The sequence below is a fragment of the Ascaphus truei genome, chromosome 19, assembly GCF_040206685.1.
Source record: "Ascaphus truei isolate aAscTru1 chromosome 19, aAscTru1.hap1, whole genome shotgun sequence".
Taxonomy (NCBI): Eukaryota; Metazoa; Chordata; class Amphibia; order Anura; family Ascaphidae; genus Ascaphus; species Ascaphus truei.
In genome coordinates this window covers 22,358,401-22,379,461 of record NC_134501.1, presented here as the reverse complement: position 1 = coordinate 22,379,461, position 21,061 = coordinate 22,358,401, and the positions used below count along the sequence as shown (strand labels likewise).

The following is a 21,061-nucleotide window of genomic DNA, read 5'->3' as shown; positions in this document are numbered from 1 at the left end:
CCCCCATTACTGCTAACACCACGCCTTTATTTTATGTTGTGTTTCTATTAATTATCACATTTATTTTAATAGTTATTATTAAAGATGATTTTAATTACTAACATAGTATCACATTCTAATTAGGCTATTGAGTGCAATAAGAGCAGTGATCTTGATTGTGTGTGTATATGTGTGTGTATATTTGTATATATGCATGCATGCATATGTGTGTATGCATGCATGTGTATGTATGCATGCACATATACATACATACATACATACATATATATAGATATATACACACATACATACATATACATATATACACACATACATACATATACATATATATACACACCATTTCCAAGCAGAGAAAATGATTGTATAACATATGGAGCGCCTGGTTTTACAAGGCAAACTCGCCACACGCCATGCAACATGTGGAATGAATGGTCACCCTAGAAATGGTCACCCTAGGAATGAGGCCTCACTTGGCCGAGTCAGTAACTCCTCAGGTGACCGGGGCAAGATCTAAAAGCCGAGCCCTTTATCAGAACACAGCGTGAGCCAGACGAACTCAGTGAGAAAAGAAAGTTTATTGCATTTGGGCTGTCTGTAAAACTATACAAATTTACAGCGTAGTGCAAACATGTGGCACACAGGCAGTCGCTTCAAGTAGAATTATCAGTGTTTGTAAGGCCGTCAGAACACAGTCACACACACAGAGGGACACCCTAACCCCTGCAGTGCCGGAGGAGCGTGCAACGCCCTGCAGAGCAGACAAAGGGATAAACATTTCAACAAAACCTGAAGGAGAAAGAATTGGGATTACAAATGGAAGTTAATGCACCAGTCCCACAAAGCAGGTGATATGGATTATGTATATAGGCAAAGCACTCAGCCATTTAACACACACACACACTGAAACTTCATGTACGTTTAATAATGTTGAAACACTACACCTCAAAAAGTCCTGGCTAGTCCAGAAAATAACACATAACGCCCAGCTGTTCATTAGCATGCAGATTAACTATAGATCAGTGTGCTGATTTCCAAGGACGCAATGGGGCAGCCATCTTTAAAGATCCCGCTGACTACTATTTTCAGCAAGTTTTCTCCGAAACATGCAATGTTAGTATTAGGATGAAATAGTCACGGGAGTTAGTAGCACAGGTGTGGGCGGGGTACAAGTGAGCGGTGCAGTGACAGGTATAGCCGTTAAACCAGATTCGGTAAAAGGTCTTTCGGTGCGGCATTACACACGCCTCTGAACTGATCAGCAATCTGGGCCGTGCTGAAGAGCTTACACTTTAATCTTTAGCACCGAAGGCCAATAAAGGCTGCCCAGAGGGGGCTCCCACTTCAGAGGGCAGTGCATTAAACAAAAGGCTCCTCCCTTGTCATTATCCCTTTTTACCATGCAGCTGTTCACCCCCCCACTGCTGCAAGCCCCCCTGATTTCTAACGACCCCTCTCGTACAGAGAGAGCTCGCTCCAGGATTGCAAATGCGTAATAATAATAGTAAAAACAATAATTAACCCGTTCAAGGCCAGAATGCGGGATGGAAGGGCCGTGTACTTGGAGCGTGCGGGCGTCGCGGTAAACGCCGTTACATTTTTCACAGTCTTAGCAGCTGAAATGAAGATTTGCGCACTCGATCCTTAATACAATTAGCCGGATCCGTTCCTGCTGACTCCAGGTCAGCGGAGGGACTTGCATCCAGTCCGGGATTTCTGCTCCATTCTCTGGCCTCTCCAGAACGTCGGTGCCAGCGGGGCGAGTTATGACGAACACCCGGCCTGGATCATGGTGACGCTGTGACCCGGCGTCCGTCGGCAGGCGAGAAAATGTCATTATGACGAGACTGCAGTTGGCAGTGCCGTTGTTTAACTCTTTGGCTGCCAGCAGGGAGACTGTTAAGGCTGTGTCTGCCACAATGTGTTAATCAGAATACTTGAATACTGCAATAGGTAAAAGATCTCACTGTATATTAGGATATAGTCCAGGGCTGGGCAACTCCAGTCTGCAAGGGCCACCAACAGGTCAGGTTTAAAGGATATCCCTGCTTCAGCACAGGAATATCTGCTGAAGGGACTGATTGAGCCACCTGTGGCCCTTGAGGACTCGGGTTGTCCCCATGATATAGTCATAAAGTCTTAAGTACAAGTGCTACCGTTCTGCAGGTAAATATATATAAATATACAAAGAAAACAAAGCTCAGCTTTGTTAAAGCGGAAAGTTATATCTAACCTTAATCTTCAGAAACCACAAGAAAAAAAAAAGTCCCCTTTCCCAGAATCCTCAGCAGCCGGCGGCAGGTTCCGCGTTACATTCACCCTCAACCTGTCGCTGCGGCATCACCGGGGGGCGATGCGGGTCACACAGGCAAAGAGCAGGTGCGGAATTAACCCCGTCAGTGCCAGGCGGAAACCCAGCGTCGCAGCTGCTTCCGGCTCTGATGGAGGTTACGCCGCGTTGTGGGGGGGGTCGGACTTTTCGCGTTCTCTTGGTGACCTGCGCCGGTTTCAGAATCCCATTCTTTTTCATACATTCAAATCTGTGCGGGCTCAGATTTCCCCATTTGGGGGAACCCCCTCTCCCCCATTTGGGGGAACCCCCTCCCCTACGGCTGGAAATGAACATAATGCGAGATAAACAAATGGCAAACCCTTTATAATGTCACCTACTTAGAGATCAGTGACACTAAGCCAATTACTGGAGTCCTAATTACAAGCGTTGCTCTCCACTGCCACCGGTAATGCCCTACACCAGGACTGGCCAAATCCAGTCCTCAAGGGCCACCAACAGGTCAGGTTTTCCAGATATCCCTGCTTCAGCACAGGGGGTGCAGTCATTATGACTGAGCCACCTGGGCTGAAGCAGGGATATACCGAAAACCTGACCTGTTGGTGGCCCTTGAGGACTGGAGTTGACCCCCCCTGTGCTACAGCTCTGCTCGATGGGGTGGGACCCTGGGGTTTGAAGATAGTAGGGGTGTGGGGGAAGTTAACACTCAAAATTAACAGGAGCAGACCCAGCAAGGGTCCGCGGCAGGGGGCGTTCAAACTCCGCCTTCAAGGGCCAGCAGCAGGTCAGGTATTAAGGATATCCCAGGACAGTTGGCCTCACTTGGTCAGAGGCTGGGACTGTCCTGAAGCCGGGACATCCTAAAAACCTGTCCTGTTGGTCTCCTTTGAGGACTGAGTTTAGGCCCCACTGGTCCAGGTGTTGGGGCTAATTGGAGATCTAGAGGTGAGGAAGTGCAGAGGGAGACTCGATATAATTATACGGCGCAGTATGTTCATTTCCAGCCATCAAACATGCAGTGCTCTTGTATGAAGGCACCACGCGTGTGTGTGTGTGTGTGTGTGTTAACGTCACTCGATCCTTTCGTCTGCAGAGCGCAGGCTGAGGGCGATGTCCCCGTGAAGAACCCCGGAGGAGAGGTAGGACACCACGGTCTCATCCGCCGCAAACAGAGACGACGTCCCAGCCTCGTTCACCATCTCCTCTGCCAGGAAAGAGGGCGAGTCCTGGAGGGTCGGATCTCTCCCTGGGAGGAGACGGGGGGGGAAAATACAGATCAATTCGGAACGAGGCGAGGAGGGTCAATTGTGCGCGTTCTGCCGGCGCGGAGCCGGGAAGTCACATAACCACGTCCCCGTGTTACTATCTCTGCCCCGAATACTTCCAGCATAAATGCAGGAGGGGAGCACGTCTCCGTATAATGACCTCTGAACATTAGGATTAGTGGAAGCACTGAGTAGCCTCCCAGCGGAGGTGGTAGGGCATTCATGGGTAAATAGGATAGACACAAAGGGGAACACAACATGGCCAGGAATACAGTGTATATATCAATATGGAACATGTAATCTGAATGCCTCGCTCAAAGAGCTTGCAATCTAAATCCTGGTGTTTAAGGCACAGTGATAGAGGGAATTTTATTAGGAATTGCCTCAGGCACCAAAAACATAGATTGTAAGCTCCACGGGGCAGGGACTGTGCCTGCAAAATGTCTCTGTAAAGCGCTACGTAAAACTAGCAGCGCTATACAAGAACATGCTGTTATTATTAGGAACCGGAGCGCTTGCACTGCACAAAAATCCGGGCCCATGAACAGACAACATTTCCTGATCAGCCCAAGGGATTGTCCTGCCGCACAGTAACAGCTCAGGAGAGCGCACCGTGCTCCCATCAGTCACGCAGCAGTCCTGTGATACAATGTAACCACACCAGGACTTCTGGTACCCAGCAATCACCGACGCTTCAGCACACAGTGCGAGCCACTACCCTCAGCTGCGACGCTTCAGCACAGTGCGAGCCACTACCCTCAGCTGCGACGCTTCAGCACACAGTGCGAGCCACTACCCTCAGCTGCGACGCTTCAGCACACAGTGCGAGCCACTACCCTCAGCTGCGACGCTTCAGCACACAGTGCGAGCCACTACCCTCAGCTGCGACGCTTCAGCACACAGTGCGAGCCACTACCCTCAGCTGCGACGCTTCAGCACACAGTGCGAGCCACTACCCTCAGCTGCGACGCTTCAGCACACAGTGCGAGCCACTACCCTCAGCTGCGACGCTTCAGCACACAGTGCGAGCCACTACCCTCAGCTGCGACGCTTCAGCACAGTGCGAGCCACTACCCTCAGCTGCGACGCTTCAGCACACAGTGCGAGCCACTACCCTCAGCTGCGACGCTTCAGCACACAGTGCGAGCCACTACCCTCAGCTGCGACGCTTCAGCACAGTGCGAGCCACTACCCTCAGCTGCGACGCTTCAGCACACAGTACGAGCCACTACCCTCAGCTGCGACGCTTCAGCACAGTGCGAGCCACTACCCTCAGCTGCGACGCTTCAGCACACAGTGCGAGCCACTACCCTCAGCTGCGACGCTTCAGCACACAGTGCGAGCCACTACCCTCAGCTGCGACGCTTCAGCACAGTGCGAGCCACTACCCTCAGCTGCGACGCTTCAGCACACAGTGCGAGCCACTACCCTCAGCTGCGACGCTTCAGCACACAGTGCGAGCCACTACCCTCAGCTGCGACGCTTCAGCACACAGTGCGAGCCACTACCCTCAGCTGCGACGCTTCAGCACACAGTGCGAGCCACTACCCTCAGCTGCGACGCTTCAGCACACAGTGCGAGCCACTACCCTCAGCTGCGACGCTTCAGCACACAGTGCGAGCCACTACCCTCAGCTGCGACGCTTCAGCACACAGTGCGAGCCACTACCCTCAGCTGCGACGCTTCAGCACACAGTGCGAGCCACTACCCTCAGCTGCGACGCTTCAGCACACAGTGCGAGCCACTACCCTCAGCTGCGACGCTTCAGCACACAGTGCGAGCCACTACCCTCAGCTGCGACGCTTCAGCACACAGTGCGAGCCACTACCCTCAGCTGCGACGCTTCAGCACACAGTGCGAGCCACTACCCTCAGCTGCGACGCTTCAGCACACAGTGCGAGCCACTACCCTCAGCTGCGACGCTTCAGCACACAGTGCGAGCCACTACCCTCAGCTGCGACGCTTCAGCACACAGTGCGAGCCACTACCCTCAGCTGCGACGCTTCAGCACACAGTGCGAGCCACTACCCTCAGCTGCGACGCTTCAGCACACAGTGCGAGCCACTACCCTCAGCTGCGACGCTTCAGCACACAGTGCGAGCCACTATCCTCAGCTGCGACGCTTCAGCACACAGTGCGAGCCACTACCCTCAGCTGCGACGCTTCAGCACACAGTGCGAGCCACTACCCTCAGCTGCGACGCTTCAGCACACAGTGCGAGCCACTACCCTCAGCTGCGACGCTTCAGCACACAGTGCGAGCCACTACCCTCAGCTGCGACGCTTCAGCACACAGTACGAGCCACTACCCTCAGCTGCGACGCTTCAGCACACAGTGCGAGCCACTACCCTCAGCTGCGACGCTTCAGCACACAGTGCGAGCCACTACCCTCAGCTGCGACGCTTCAGCACACAGTGCGAGCCACTACCCTCAGCTGCGACGCTTCAGCACACAGTGCGAGCCACTACCCTCAGCTGCGACGCTTCAGCACACAGTACGAGCCACTACCCTCAGCTGCGACGCTTCAGCACAGTGCGAGCCACTACCCTCAGCTGCGACGCTTCAGCACACAGTGCGAGCCACTACCCTCAGCTGCGACGCTTCAGCACACAGTGCGAGCCACTACCCTCAGCTGCGACGCTTCAGCACACAGTGCGAGCCACTACCCTCAGCTGCGACGCTTCAGCACACAGTGCGAGCCACTACCCTCAGCTGCGACGCTTCAGCACACAGTGCGAGCCACTACCCTCAGCTGCGACGCTTCAGCACACAGTGCGAGCCACTACCCTCAGCTGCGACGCTTCAGCACACAGTGCGAGCCACTACCCTCAGCTGCGACGCTTCTCTCATAAGATTTCTACACCCCTTATATTTTATACTAGACTACAGGCATACCCCGCATTAACGTACGCAATGGGACCGGAGCGTGTATGTAACACAGGCATACCCCGCATTAACGTACGCAATGGGACCGGAGCATGTATGTAAAGCGAAAATGTACTTAAAGTGAAGCACTACCTTTTCCCCACTTATCGATGCATGTACTGTACTGCAATCGTCATATACGTGCATAACTGCTGTAAATAACGCATGTGTAACAGGCTCTATAGTGTCCCCGCTTGCGCACACCTTCGGTACAGGTAGGGAGCCGGTATTGCTGTTCAGGACGTGCTGACAGGCGCATGCGTGAGCTGCCGTTTGCCTATTGGGCGATATGTACTTACTCGCGAGTGTACTTAAAGTGAGTGTCCTTAAAGCGGGGTATGCCTGTATTACAGATTATTTTGAAGTAACACTAGTATTGAGGACAAATTACATTGGGGCAATCTACAGTATGTGATCAAACCTCCACGCTCACTACTGTACCATACCCCATTTATGTGGGATACTGAGTGCATGTAACTTTGGGGACACTCTGATATTCTGGAGCTCCTTCGCTGAAGCAGGACATATCAGCCCTCTCTCGACTGAACCTTCCCCTAATGCACCTACCCCACATCACTACATCACAGAAGTGCTGATGTTACCTTCTCTAACGATTGTCCGGCAGGCCGCAGATTAGGGAGATAAGAGCAGAATCTTCTTCTGAGCACTGGGAGATTATAACGCATTCATTGCCTCCCAACCCCCCTCGTTACCTGGGCAAGGGTGGCGAAACGTCGGGGGTAGTTCTCCTCTGTTCTTCTCCAAATCCACCGTGAGCTGCTGCATCTGGGGGCAAAAACACACACCACCGCGTGACGTTTCCCAGCGTTAACACCGTGTGGGGAGAAAGTATTCAAGCAGAGAGAGCAGCATTGGCGTAAGAACTAGCAACCCATTCAAGGACAGCCGCTGAGCGATGAGTTGGGGCAGCGTTTAGGTTTAGCAATGAGGGCCCCCTGATGGAGGATATTATTATTATTATTATAGAAGGTACCGTTGCCGCTTCTCACCGGGGAGAGGTTGGTTTCCAACCCAGAGAGGTTCCACTCGCTCGCAGACAGACCCGCGCTGAAGACCTGCAAAGAGAATTACTCACTATTACCAGTATTCCTCCAGGGGGACCCCAAACCAGAGAGGGGGTGATGGTGTCATCGCACAGTAGTGCGCGGGGGTGGGGACACCCCAATATTCCCAGAGCTCAAACTCCAGGATTTCAGGGCCGGGAGGAGGGGAAGGAAGAGAGGAGGGGGAGAGGGGGAGAGGGGAAGGGGGCAGGGGAGAGGGGAAGAGGGCAGGGGAGAAGAGAAGAGGGCAGGGGAGAAGAGAAGAGGGCAGGGGAGAGGGGAAGAGGGCAGGGGAGAGGGGAGAGAGATGAATCCCACAATGCTGGGAGGGAAGTATATACCAGTGGGTTTGGAACGTGGACAATGTGTTGTGTCCGTGGATAGATTTGCATGTTTGGAAGGGACAGTCGCCCCCATAAGGGCTAAGTGCCATTTTGGGGGGTTCACCACCATACCATGAGGCTATTTAAGTCTGGCACTCGCTAACAGGGGGAGGAAACCTTCTGACTACAGGCAGGCCCGGGGACAACTGGTAGCCCAGGGCCTCCCCAGTCCACGGCCAGGTGTGTAAGACAGACGGGGCTTAAATACCCAAGGTGCCAGCTTTAGGGACTAATAATGCTCTGAGTTTCCCACCCATCCCCAGAAAGGTGTTACTTTATGTTGCACCAATATGTTTACGTTTGTGCCAACAGGTCTATCATCACAACGTCAGCGGCAGTCTCGCCAGCCTGCGTAATGGCAAGAAGAAAGGCGCCAGCTGTACGGTCGGGCCCGTGGTCAGTCCCCAGAAGAGATTGGGCAGGCAGGTGGCTGCGGTCAGTCCCCAGAAGAGATCGGGCAGGCTGGTGGCTGCGGTCTGTCCTGTGGTCAGTCCCCAGAAGAGATTGGGCAGGCTGGTGGCTGCGGTCAGTCCCCAGAAGAGATCGGGCAGGCTGGTGGCTGCGGTCAGTCCCCAGAAGAGATTGGGCAGGCTGATGGCTGCGGTCAGTCCCCAGAAGAGATTGGGCAGGCTGGTGGCTGCGGTCTGTCCTGTGGTCAGTCCCCAGAAGAGATTGGGCAGGCTGGTGGCTGTGGTCAGTCCCCAGAAGAGATTGGGCAGGCAGGTGGCTGCGGTCAGTCCCCAGAAGGGATTGGGCAGGCAGGTGGCTGCGGTCAGTCCCCAGAAGGGATTGGGCAGGCAGGTGGCTGCGGTCAGTCCCCAGAAGGGATTGGGCAGGCAGGTGGCTGCGGTCAGTCCCCAGAAGGGATTGGGCAGGCAGGTGGCTGCGGTCAGTCCCCAGAAGGGATTGGGCAGGCAGGTGGCTGCGGTCGGCTGGGCCCCTCTCCAAGTAAGTTGGAAAAGCCGGGTATCAACTGTGCGGTTGGGCTCAGGCAGCCACAAGGGGGGGACTGAGAGTAGAGCATTGCTGAGCAGGGCAGGAAGGGGGGGCGCGGCAGGGATCAGCCTGTTGAGGGTCTCCCCCTATACTAATTGCAGGACGCACGGGTCATATGTGGGCTAGCGCCTGATGGACAGGTTATCACATCATGTTAAGCCTTTCTGCGTGTAACAGGAGACACACCTGTGTTAATCTCTGCAGGAATCTCCCCAAACAAGCATTGTGTATTCTGTGTCCATACACAGGGCATATACTCCGGTGTACATACTCAGTGCACATACTCCGGTGTACATACTCAGTGCACATACTCAGTGCACATACTCCGGTGTACATACTCCGTGCACATACTCCGGTGTACATACTCCGGTGTACATACTCAATGCATATACTCCGGTGTACATACTCTGTGCATAACCTTGGCCCCCGCAGACACACTTACCAGAACACCCTCCTACTGTCTCTGTACGTTCTTCCTACCTACCAATTAGATTGTAAGCTCTTAGGAGCAGGGACTCCTCTTCCTAAATGTTACTTTTATGTCTGTAGCACTTATTCCCATTATGTGTTATATTATTATGTGTTATTTATATGATTGTCACGTGTATTACTGCTGTGACGCGCTATGTACATTAATAGTGCTATATAAATAAAGACATACACTCCGGTGTGCTGTGTGCATATACTCCGGTGTGCTGTGTGCATATACTCCGGTGTGCTGTGTGCATATACTCCGTTGTGCTGTGTGCATATACTCCAGTGTGCTGTGTGCATATACTTCGGTGTGCATACTGTATACTCCGGAGAACATATACTCCGGTGTGCAGTGTGCATATACTCCGGTGTGCATACTGTATACTCCGGAGAACATATACTCCGGTGTGCAGTGTGCATATACTCCGGTGTGCATACTGTATACTCTGGAGAACATATACTCCGGTGTGCGGTGTGCATATACTCCGGTGTGCATACTGTATACTCCGGAGAACATATTCTCCGGTGTGCGGTGTGCATATACTCCGGTGTGCATATACTCCGGTGTGCATATACTCCGGTGTGCATATACTCCGGTGTGCATATACTCCGGTGTGCATATACTCCGGTGTGCATATACTCCGGTGTGCATATACTCCGGTGTGCATATACTCCGGTGTGCATATACTCCGGTGTGCATATACTCCGGTGTGTTTTTAGGGCGGGGGATACTCACATCAAGAACACCAGAAGAGTCTAGATTATAATGCTGACTCCTCAGCAGTAACTGGAGACCGTCCAAACTCACATCAGCGCTGTCCAGGGTGTCTGGCATCTCCGGCCTGGCAGGACACACACAATGGATGCTTACAGTATATACATACACATACAGATGCATATACATACAGTACATATAAACATATATACAGCTGCATACATCACAAATACAGAGACATGCATGTATATATACACTGTACATACATACAGATGCACACATACATACATGCATTATTGCACTCCTCTGCCCCACCATATATCTCCCCTCTGATCCCTCGTTACCCTGCTCTGCACTTCCATATATATCACCTGATTCCTTGTTACACCCCTCTGCACCTCCATATATCTTATCTCCGATCCCTCGTTACACCCCTCTGCACCTCCATATATCTCACCTCTGATCTCTCGTTACACCCCTCTGCACCTCCATATATTGTATCTCACGTTACACTCCTCTGCACCTCCATATATCTCACCTCTGATCTCTCGTTACACGCCTCTGCACCTCCATATCTCCCCTCTGATCCCTCGTTACACGCCTCTGCACCTCCATATATCTCCCCTCTGCACCTCCATATATCGCCCCTCTGATCTCTGTTACACCCCTCTGCACCTCCATATATCGCCCCTCTGATCTCTGTTACACCCCTCTGCACCTCCATATATCTCCCCTCTGATCTCTGTTACACCCCCTACTCGTCTCTTACGTTACCAACAAGGTTGTCGCAACTTTGCACCGTTTACCTCTACAGCCCTCTCCCATCTTAAACCTCTCTCCCTAATCTCTCCCTACGTATGGAGCGCTCTTCCACTCAATATTCGGCATACTGTACACCTTCACGTTCTCCGCTCAAAGCCCAGCTGAAAATCCACCTCTTAAAAGAAAGCATCTCATTCAATTATCCCCCCCCCCCCCCCACCGCTATGACCTCCAGATGTCCTTGACATTCCTGACTGCACTTCTACTCCTAATGTGTCTGTAAGCCTCCCAACATACCACTTAGATTGTAAGCTCTTCGGGGCAGGCATCCCTTTGCCATATGTTGCCATTCACCTGTACTTCATTTTGTGCCACAATATGTATGTATATCTTTATTTATATAGTGCGCACAGTGTACTACAGTACTAATAAGTGCATCACAAAAAAGGAAATGAAATCCCTGCCCCGGGGAGCTTACAATCTAAGTGCTATGTTGGGAGAGTTACAGAGGCAGCAGGTGAGGGAATGAGTGCAGTAGATGGCAGGGCTTGGGCACAGTGGTTGGTAGGAGAGACTGTGGGTGTGGGACAGCGGCCATGTGTCCAGGCTATTCATACGCTTCATGTAAGAGGTGAGGTTTAAGGTTTGCCTTAAGGGTGGGGAGAGACGGTGCTCGGCTTATACTGAGTGTGAGAGAGTTCCACAGGGAAGGGGCAGTGAGGGGAAGGGGTTTAAGGCGAGAGAGCAGTAGAGGTGAAAGGGGTGGAGAGGAGACAGTTATGGGCAGAACGCAGGAGACGAGCCGGGATATAGCGAGAGATCAGAGCTGATATGTAGGGAGGAGCAGATGAGCGGAGAGATGAAGGTAAGGAGGAAGACTTTGTAGGTGATCGGACACTTGATGGGAGGTGAGGAGAGGGATTTAAGGAGGAGATGACCGTTTAAATAAATAAATATGTATGTATGAATAAAATTATACACACACATTACAATAAACTATGTTAGAGACACGGTGTGGGTCTGGATAAGCAGAGGTACAGTATGGGCTGTGACTATACTATACTCTATATACTATACCCACATCCCCTTTACATTATCAGAATATTAGAAAAAATATGAAATGTTTTAATATAAAATCATTAAATATTATATGAAATTGGTAGGGTTTTAATCTTGGAGTTTAATGTTTTGCTGTCGAACATGGATCGGAAAATCTACAAACACTCCACGTTATATAGAGGTGGGCACCCCCGCTCACCTCTCCAGTAGAATCTTCCGACCGTGTCCCTCCAGCTGCTGAGGGGGGCTCTCTTTCCCTTCCAAAACAGACTGAACCATTGCAACCGGCAACACGGGAGGATCCAAGCAAGCACTGCACCCACTCAGAGATATGTCTGAGTCTGCGGCCCCCTTCACTCCAGGACTTATGGGCTCCTCCTTAATCAGCATCGAACCCCTAGCCCTAAATTACAGGAGAGACGTCAGGAACCCAAATCACACAGATACTCTGTATATACTGCCCTGTGTGTAACATATACCGAGTGTGCACTGCTCTGTGTGCAACATATACAGTGTGCACTGCTCTGTAACATACTGTATACCGAGTGTGCACTGCTCTGTGTGCAACATATACCAAGTCTGCACTGCTCGGTGTGCAACATATACCGAGTGTGCACTGCCCTGTGTGTAACATACCAAGTGTGCACTGCTTTGTGTGTAACATATACCAAGTGTGCACTGCTTTGTGTGTAACATATACCAAGTGTGCACTGCTCTGTGTGTAACATATACCGAGTGTGCACTGCTGTATGTGTAATATACAGAGTGTGCACTGCTCTGTGTAACATATACTGAGTGTGCACTGCTCTGTGTAACATATACTGAGTGTGCACTGCTCTGTGTGTAACATATACCGAATGTGCACTGCTCTACGTGTTACAGATACTGAGTGTGCACTGCTCTAAGTGTAACATACAGAGTGTGCACTGCACTGTGTAACATATACCGAGTGTGCACTGTTCTGTGTGTAACATTAATATAAACCGAGTTTGCACTGCTCTGTGTGTAACATATACTGAGTGTGCACTGCTCTGTGTGTAACATATACTGAGTGTGCACTGCTCTGTGTGTAACATATACTGAGTGTGCACTGCTCTGTGAGTAACATACTGAGTGGACTGCACTGTGTGTAACATATACCGAGTGTGCACTGCTGTGTGTAACATATACTGAGTGTGCACTGCTCTGTGTGTAACATATACTGAGTGTGCACTGCTGTGTGTAACATATACTGAGTGTGCACTGCTCTGTGTTTAACACATACCGAGTGTGCACTGCTCCGTGTGTAACATATACCGAGTGTGCACTGCTCTGTGTGTAACATATACCGAGTGTGCACTGCTCTGTGTGTAACATATACTGAGTGTGCACTGCTGTGTGTAACATATACTGAGTGTGCACTGCTCTGTGTGTAACATTAACATATACCGAGTGTGCACTGCTCTGTATGTAACATATACCAAGTGTGCACTGCTGTGTGTAACATATACCGAGTGTGCACTGCTCTGTGAGTAAAATATGGCGTGTGCAGTGCTCTGTGTGCTACAGATTCCGAGTGTGCACTGCTCTGTGTGAAACATATACTGAGTGTGCACTGCTCTGTGTGTTACAGATACCGAGTGTGCACTGCTCTGTGTGTACACATAACATACACACAATGCTCTGCACACCGACACACACACACACATACAGACGTTGCTCTGCACACACTGCTCAGATCACACACACACTGCTCTGCACATGCTGATTGCTCTGCCCACACACACACACACACACTGCTCTGCACAAGCTCATTGCTCGGTACATGCACACTAATCTGCACTTGCTCATTGCACTGCACACACACACACACACAGCTCTGCACATGCTCATTGCTCTGCACACACACACACACACACACACACACACACACACACCAGCTCTGCACATGCTCATTGCTCTGCACACACACACACAGCTCTGCACATGCTCATTGCTCTGCACACACACACACACACACAGCTCTGCACATGCTCATTGCTCTGCACACACACACACTGCTCTGCACATGTTGATTGCTCTGCCCACAAACACACTGCTCTGCACAAGCTCATTGCTCTGTACATGCACACTAATCTGCACATGCTCATTGCTCTGCACACACACACACAGCTCTGCATATGCTCATTGCTCTGCACACGCTCATTGATCTGCCCCACACACGCTCATTGCTCTGCACACTCTGCTCTAACCCCACACACACGTTGCTCTACACATGCTCATTGCTCTTCACACACACACTGCTCTGCACACACACACTGCTCTGCACAGACACACTGCTCTGCACAGACACACTGCTCTGCACACACACTGCTCTGCACACACACTGCTCTGCACACACACTGCTCTGCACACACACACTGCTCTGCACACACACACACTGCTCTGCACACACACATACTGCTCTGCACACCACCTGACCTCATACGCTCTGATCTCAGTTACCTCTCCCCGTCTGTCGTGGGCGGAGCAATCCCTGGATTAGTGGGCGGAGCCTCTGTCACGTCCGATATGATTGGCCCAGCGCTGCTCGCGGGGCTCCTCAGACAGGGGGCGGGATCTGTCGATGGCTACAAGGAGGAGGAGCATTGTATGTGAGACCCGCCCGACACACGCGAGTGCCACGTGCCAACCGCGCTCCCTACTCTGCAACGCCAGACCCTCCCCCCAGCCCCACGTCATTATCTTAGGCCTGGGACATAGTAGTGTGAGCAAGGCTGAGCCGTGCTCACACTCGGCACTGAGCCCCTGCAGTCGCAAAGAGAGCGTTTTTAGCAGGGGCTCGCGCACGCGTCCGCACGCTTGGGGAAGTGTGTGTCTCATGAAGTTTTCAAATTTGGCGCTTGCTGGAGCGCAGGGCCGGTCACGTGAGCGGTTCCGTGATGTCACTGGCCCGCCCCCAGACCTGCCCCCGACACGCCCACGGACGGCCAGGGAAAGCACCGCTTTCCCTCAGCCTCAGCGTGCCTCCGCCCGGATAAAATGACTATCTCCCAGGCCTTAGGCCTTGTTCAGGGTGCCAGAGGCAGGAGTTGGAGGGCGGGCGTTCGCGAGGGAGGGCGGCAGTCTGCTGGGCGATGTGTGTTCATCCTCGCAGCAGACTTTTTCCAGAGTTGAGGAGGCGGGGAGGGGGAGGGGAGGGGGCGGGGCTACAGACCTGAGGTTAGGGATCCAAGTTGCAGTCTTGAAATCATTCTCAAGAATGATTTCATTGGCTGCCGAGGTCCCAGTGACGCTGCTGCAGCTTCAAAAAACAAGTTGGTTTGTTTATTGAAACTGTAGCCAGCGTCAACTCCCTACTTCGGAGACAGGGCAGCTGCTACCCTGACAACCGCAATTCCCTTTAAATACATTGTGTCGGACGGCCGCACGCACGTCAGCACGCCCTCCCTCCGAAGCCTGCACCCTGAGCGAGGCCTTAAAGGTTTAGCCCCAAAGAGATTGGGCCAGATTTACTAAGCGGTGCTATTCTATAAATCACCATCCCGCCCATTCACTTAAATCCGAGTCCCAGCGAGAATGTCGCTATCTCTGTATTAATATGTCCCTCTTCCACGGGATCTCCGGCTCAGTCCCAAGGCTTCCTTCCGGATATAAAGTAACAATGTCAGGCACTTCAGACATTATGCAGCCGTCCTGGACTGTGAGAGGGATTTCTATATGTCATGTTATCAGAACAATAAGACCCGTGCTCAGCTAGTACACGAGGTGCTTAGCTAGTACGCGGGGTGCTGCTCAGCTAGTACACGAGGTGCTTAGCTAGTACGCGGGGTGCTGCTCAGCTAGTACACGAGGTGCTTAGCTAGTACGCGGGGTGCTGCTCAGCTAGTACACGAGGTGCTTAGCTAGTACGCGGGGTGCTGCTCAGCTAGTACACGAGGTGCTTAGCTAGTATGGGGGGTGCTACTCAGCTAGTACACGGGGTGCTGCTCAGCTAGTACACGAGGTGCTTAGCTAGTACGCGGGGTGCTGCTCAGCTAGTACACGGGGTGCTGCTCAGCTAGTACACGAGGTGCTTAGCTAGTACGCGGGGTGCTGCTCAGCTAGTACACGGGGTGCTCAGCTGGTACACGAGGTGCTCAGCTGGTACACGGGGTGCTGCTCAGCTAGTACACGAGGTGCTCAGCTAGTACGCGGGGTGCTGCTCAGCTAGTACACGGGGTGCTGCTCAGCTAGTACACAAGGTGCTCAGCTGGTACGCGGGGTGCTGCTCAGCTAGTACACGAGGTGCTCAGCTAGTACACGAGGTGCTGCTCAGCTAGTACACGGGGTGCTGCTCAGCTAGTACGCGGGGTGCTGCTCAGCTGGTACGCGGGGTGCTGCTCAGCTAGTACACAGGGTGCTGCTCAGCTAGTACACGGGGTGCTGCTCAGCTAGTACACGGGGTGCTGCTCAGCTAGTACGCGGGGTGCTGCTCAGCTAGTACGCGGGGTGCTGCTCAGCTAGTACGCGGGGTGCTGCTCAGCTAGTACGCAAAGTGCTGCTCAGCTAGTACACAGGGTGCTGAGTGAGTGCTGTCTGTGTGTGAAGTTACAGAGTGAGTGTTGTGTGTGAGGTTACAGAGTGAGTGCGGGCGGTGTGTGAGGTTACAGAGAGAGTGCTGGCTGTGTGTGAGGTTACAGAGTGAGTGCTGTCTCTGTGTGTGAGGTTACAGAGTGAGTGCTGGCTGCGGGTGAGGTTACACAGTGAGTGCTGTCTCTGTGTGAGGTTACAGAGTGAGTGCTGTCTCTGTGTGTGAGGTTACAGAGTGAGTGCTGTCTCTGTGTGTGAGGTTACAGAGTGAGTGCTGTCTCTGTGTGTGAGGTTACAGAGTGAGTGCTGTCTCTGTGGGTGAGATTACAGAGTGAGTGCTGTCTCTGTGTGTGAGGTTATAGAGTGAGTGCTGCGTTTGAGGTTACAGAGTGAGTGCTGTCTCTGTGTGTGAGGTTACAGAGTGAGTGCTGGCTGTGTGTGAGGTTACAGAGTGAGTGCTGCGTGTGAGGTTACAGAGTGAGTGCTGTCTCTGTGTGTGAGGTTACAGAGTGAGTGCTGGCTGTGGGTGAGGTTACAGAGTGAGTGCTGGCTGTGGGTGAGGTTACAGAGTGAGTGCTGGCTGTGGGTGAGGTTACAGAGTGAGTGCTGGCTGTGGGTGAGGTTACAGAGTGAGTGCTGGCTGTGGGTGAGGTTACAGAGTGAGTGCTGGCTGTGGGTGAGGTTACAGAGTGAGTGCTGGCTGTGGGTGAGGTTACAGAGTGAGTGCTATCTGTGTGTGAGGTTACAGAGTGAGTGCTGGCTGTGGGTGAGGTTACTCACACGCAGTAGAACATGTCATTTCTCTGCCTGTACGAGGGAAGTATGAGGAAGTGCAGCTCCAGTGTCTATCATTAGCGCCTCAAATGACAAAGCCTCAGTAAATCATTGCAGGGAAGAACAGACTTTAAGATGACACGGCTCAGCACCATTTAGCGAATAAGGCCCTTAATGTCCAATTACATTCAAGGTTCAGGTGTAAAGCGATACGCAGGTGCAGGTGAAACCCCCAGGGGTCCCTGGAGACACACTCACACGTCCCCCGCTGAGCTGGGCTCCCACTGGAGAACGTGCGTCCGTTACACGCGTGTTCACTGCATTTTTCACATGTAAAATGATCACTTTGGTAACGTTCACGTTTCACACATCAGCTTCTTCTTCCTTTAACCCAGGGATGCATCACAGCTACGTGTAAATGGCTGGCCATACCCAGGGGACATTGTACTGCCCATTCGGACACGGATTCTGTCCGCGCCCTGCCCGGGATGTCAAAACTGACAAGTATGTATCTCTCACCGGAAAAATGAAAAAGATGTGCGCTCCGTAACTAGACACTGGTTTGGTGATGGGTTACCTCCCGGCACAGGGGAAACTCCGACCACAGAAGCCGGATACACGCAGCCACAACGTCACTTCCGGTACAACGGAGGATGAGCCAGAGAGACCAGCCGCAGCGCAAACAAGCTCCAGGCAGGAGCGCGACACCCCCTGAGTAAGGCTGCGCTTATAGTGCTGGCGACGGTGACGCGGCGTCGCTTCAAAACAATTGTATTGGTGCCATCGCATGCGCTTATAGTGGACGCGACGGTGCTACCAAAATCCTTGTAGTCACTAGAATTTTGCAGAGACGGTCTCCCCATGTGACTGCCTATAAGCCAATCACATGGCCCCTCTGCCTTCCCCCTGGCTGACGTCACTCCCTTTGTAGCCAGCGACGTCTCCAAACCAGATTACAGCTTTCGCAATGGCGACGGGTGACGTAATCGGTCGCGTCGCCATCGCCGGCACTATAAGTGCGGCCTAAAGCAACCCAGAGGACAAGCGCTACAGCAGGAGAGAGAGAGTGCAGCGGTATAACAGAGGAGCTTAATCAACTCACAGGCAAAGGTTTTATATTTTCCATGTTATTATTCAGCGTGTCAAATTAAATCCAGATATAAATAAATATTTGATACAAAAGCGCCCCTTTTCTTGTTTGGTTTTTGCTATGTATGTATATCTTCCTTTATATAGCTTCATCCATGTACACAGCGCGTCACAGCAGTAACACACGGGACATAATAATATAACATAGTGGGAATAAGTGCTTCAGACATCAAAGTAACAATAGGAAAGAAACGTCCTGCCCCGAAGAGCTTACAATCTAATTGGGAAGTAGGTGGAACGTACAGAGGGAGTTCTGGTAAGTGCGTCTGCAGGGGGCCATCTTTATGTATCGTGTATAATATCAGCCACAGAGCTATTCACATGCTGCGTTACAGAGGCGCATTTAAGAAAGATCCTAAAGGTGGTTAGAGAGGGTGCTAGTCGGGTATTGAGGGGAAGGGCATTCCAGGGGTGCGGGGCAGTCAGTGAGAAAGGTTTAAGGAGGGAGAGGGCTTTAGATCAGCTGTGCGCAAACTGGGGGGCGCGAGACAGCTGGCGGGGGGCGCGGGGTTTACAGAGGCCCCTCGCGCTTCCCGAAGGCACTTAAATTAAGTGCCGGGGGAGCTGCAGGGCCTCTGTAAACCTTTACTTACCTTGGCTCCGGCGGCTTCCTTCCCGCGTCACCATGGCAACGTGGCATCAAGGTCATGTGACGTCAACGTGCCGGCAGGTTGCTATAGCAACATAGCGTCACGTTGCTATGGCAACGTAACGTCATGACGCAGGAGCGGAGGTAAGTGGGGGTTAGGGGGGGGGGCGCAGGAGTGAGGGGACTGCCGGCAGGGGGGCGCAGGGAAAAAAGTATGCACCCCCCTGCTTTAGATACAAAAGGGTAGAGAGAAGATATCCTTGTGCAGAACACAGGAGTCGGGCAGGTGTATAGCGAGAAATGTAAGCTAAGATGTAAGGAGGGGCAGAGGAGGGTATAGTGAGAGATTAGGGTGAGATGTAAGGAGGGGCAGAGGAGGGTATAGTGAGATATTAGGGTGAGATGTAAGGAGGGGCAGAGGAGGGTATAGTGAGATATTAGGGTGAGATGTAAGGAGGGGCAGAGGAGGGTATGGTGAGATATTAGGGTGAGATGTAAGGAGGGGCAGAGGAGGGTATAGTGAGATATTAGGGTGAGATGTAAGGAGGGACAGAGGAGGGTATGGTGAGATATTAGGGTGAGATGTAAGGAGGGGCAGAGGAGGGTATGGTGAGATATTAGGGTGAGATGTAAGGAGGGGCAGAGGAGGGTATAGTGAGATATTAGGGTGAGATGTAAGGAGGGGCAGAGGAGGGTATGGTGAGATATTAGGGTGAGATGTAAGGAGGGGCAGAGGAGGGTATGGTGAGATATTAGGGTGAGATGTAAGGAGGGGCAGAGGAGGGTATGGTGAGATAGGGTGAGATGTAAGGAGGGGCAGAGGAGGGTATGGTGAGATATTAGGGTGAGATGTAAGGAGGGGCAGAGGAGGGTATGGTGAGATATTAGGGTGAGATGTAAGGAGGGGCAGAGGAGGGTATGGTGAGATAGGGTGAGATGTAAGGAGGGGCAGAGGAGGGTATGGTGAGATATTAGGGTGAGATGTAAGGAGGGGCAGAGGAGGGTATAGTGAGATATTAGGGCGAGATGTAAGGATGGGCAGAGGGGGGTATAGTGAGATATTAGGGTAAGATGTAAGGAGGGGCAGAGGAGGGTATAGTGAGATATTAGGGTGAGATGTAAGGAGGGGCAGAGGAGGGTATGGTGAGATATTAGGCTGAGATGTAAGGAGGGGCAGAAGAAGGTATAGTGAGATATTAGGAGATTAGGGTGAGATGTAAGGAGGAGCAGAGGGGTGTATAGTGAGATATTAGGGTGAGATGTAAGGAGGGGCAGAGGAGGGTATGGTGAGATATTAGGGTGAGATGTAAGGAGGGGCAGAGGAGGGTATAGTGAGATATTAGGGCGAGATGTAAGGATGGGCAGAGGGGGGTATAGTGAGATATTAGGGTAAGATGTAAGGAGGGGCAGAGGAGGGTATAGTGAGATATTAGGGTGACATGTAAGGAGGGGCAGAGGAGGGTATGGTGAGATATTAGGCTGAGATGTAAGGAGGGGCAGAGGAAGGTATAGTGAGATATTAGGAGATTAGGGTGAGATGTAAGGAGGAGCAGAGGGGTGTATAGTGAGATATTAGGGTGAGGTGTAAGGAGGGGCAGAGGGGTGTATAGTGAGATATTAGGCTGAGATGTAAGGAGGGGCAGAGGAGGGTATAGTGAGATATTAGGGTGAGATGTAAGGACGGGCAGAGGGGTGTATAGTGAGATATTAGGGTGAGATGTAAGGAGAGGCAGAAGAGTGTATAGTGAGATATTAGGCTGAGATGTAAGGAGGAGCAGAGGAGGGTATAGTGAGATATTAGGGTGAGATGTAAGGATGGGCAGAGGGGTGTATAGTGAGATATTAGGCTGATATGTAAGGAGGAGCAGAGGACGGTATAGTGAGATATTAGGGAGAGATGTAAGGAGGGGTAGAGGAGGGTGTAGTGAGATTAGGGTGAGATGTAGGGAGGGGCAGAGGGGTGTATAGTGAGATACAAAGCTCTATCCTGGAGCTCATCCTACCTCTCCCATCGTACTTTCAGTGTCTCTTCTGCTAACACCTCCTCCTCCTCTATTGATCTCTCTGT

At 51.9% G+C, this 21,061-nt stretch overlaps 1 protein-coding gene across 1 annotated transcript in view; it reads right to left on the bottom strand.

Annotated features, from left to right (window-relative positions):
* Positions 1-556: 556 nt before the first annotated feature.
* HSF4 (heat shock transcription factor 4) overlaps positions 557-21,061 on the bottom strand; it is a 46,565-nt gene continuing 26,060 nt past the window's right edge. The window contains exons 8-13 of the mRNA XM_075576897.1: positions 14,415-14,539; positions 12,130-12,333; positions 10,131-10,236; positions 7,488-7,553; positions 7,191-7,263; positions 557-3,533 (exon numbers count right to left, since the gene is read on the bottom strand). Of these exons, the coding sequence (XP_075433012.1) occupies positions 3,358-3,533; positions 7,191-7,263; positions 7,488-7,553; positions 10,131-10,236; positions 12,130-12,333; positions 14,415-14,539 (750 nt within the window). The 3' untranslated portion in view covers positions 557-3,357. The remainder of the gene's footprint in view (positions 3,534-7,190; positions 7,264-7,487; positions 7,554-10,130; positions 10,237-12,129; positions 12,334-14,414; positions 14,540-21,061) is intronic.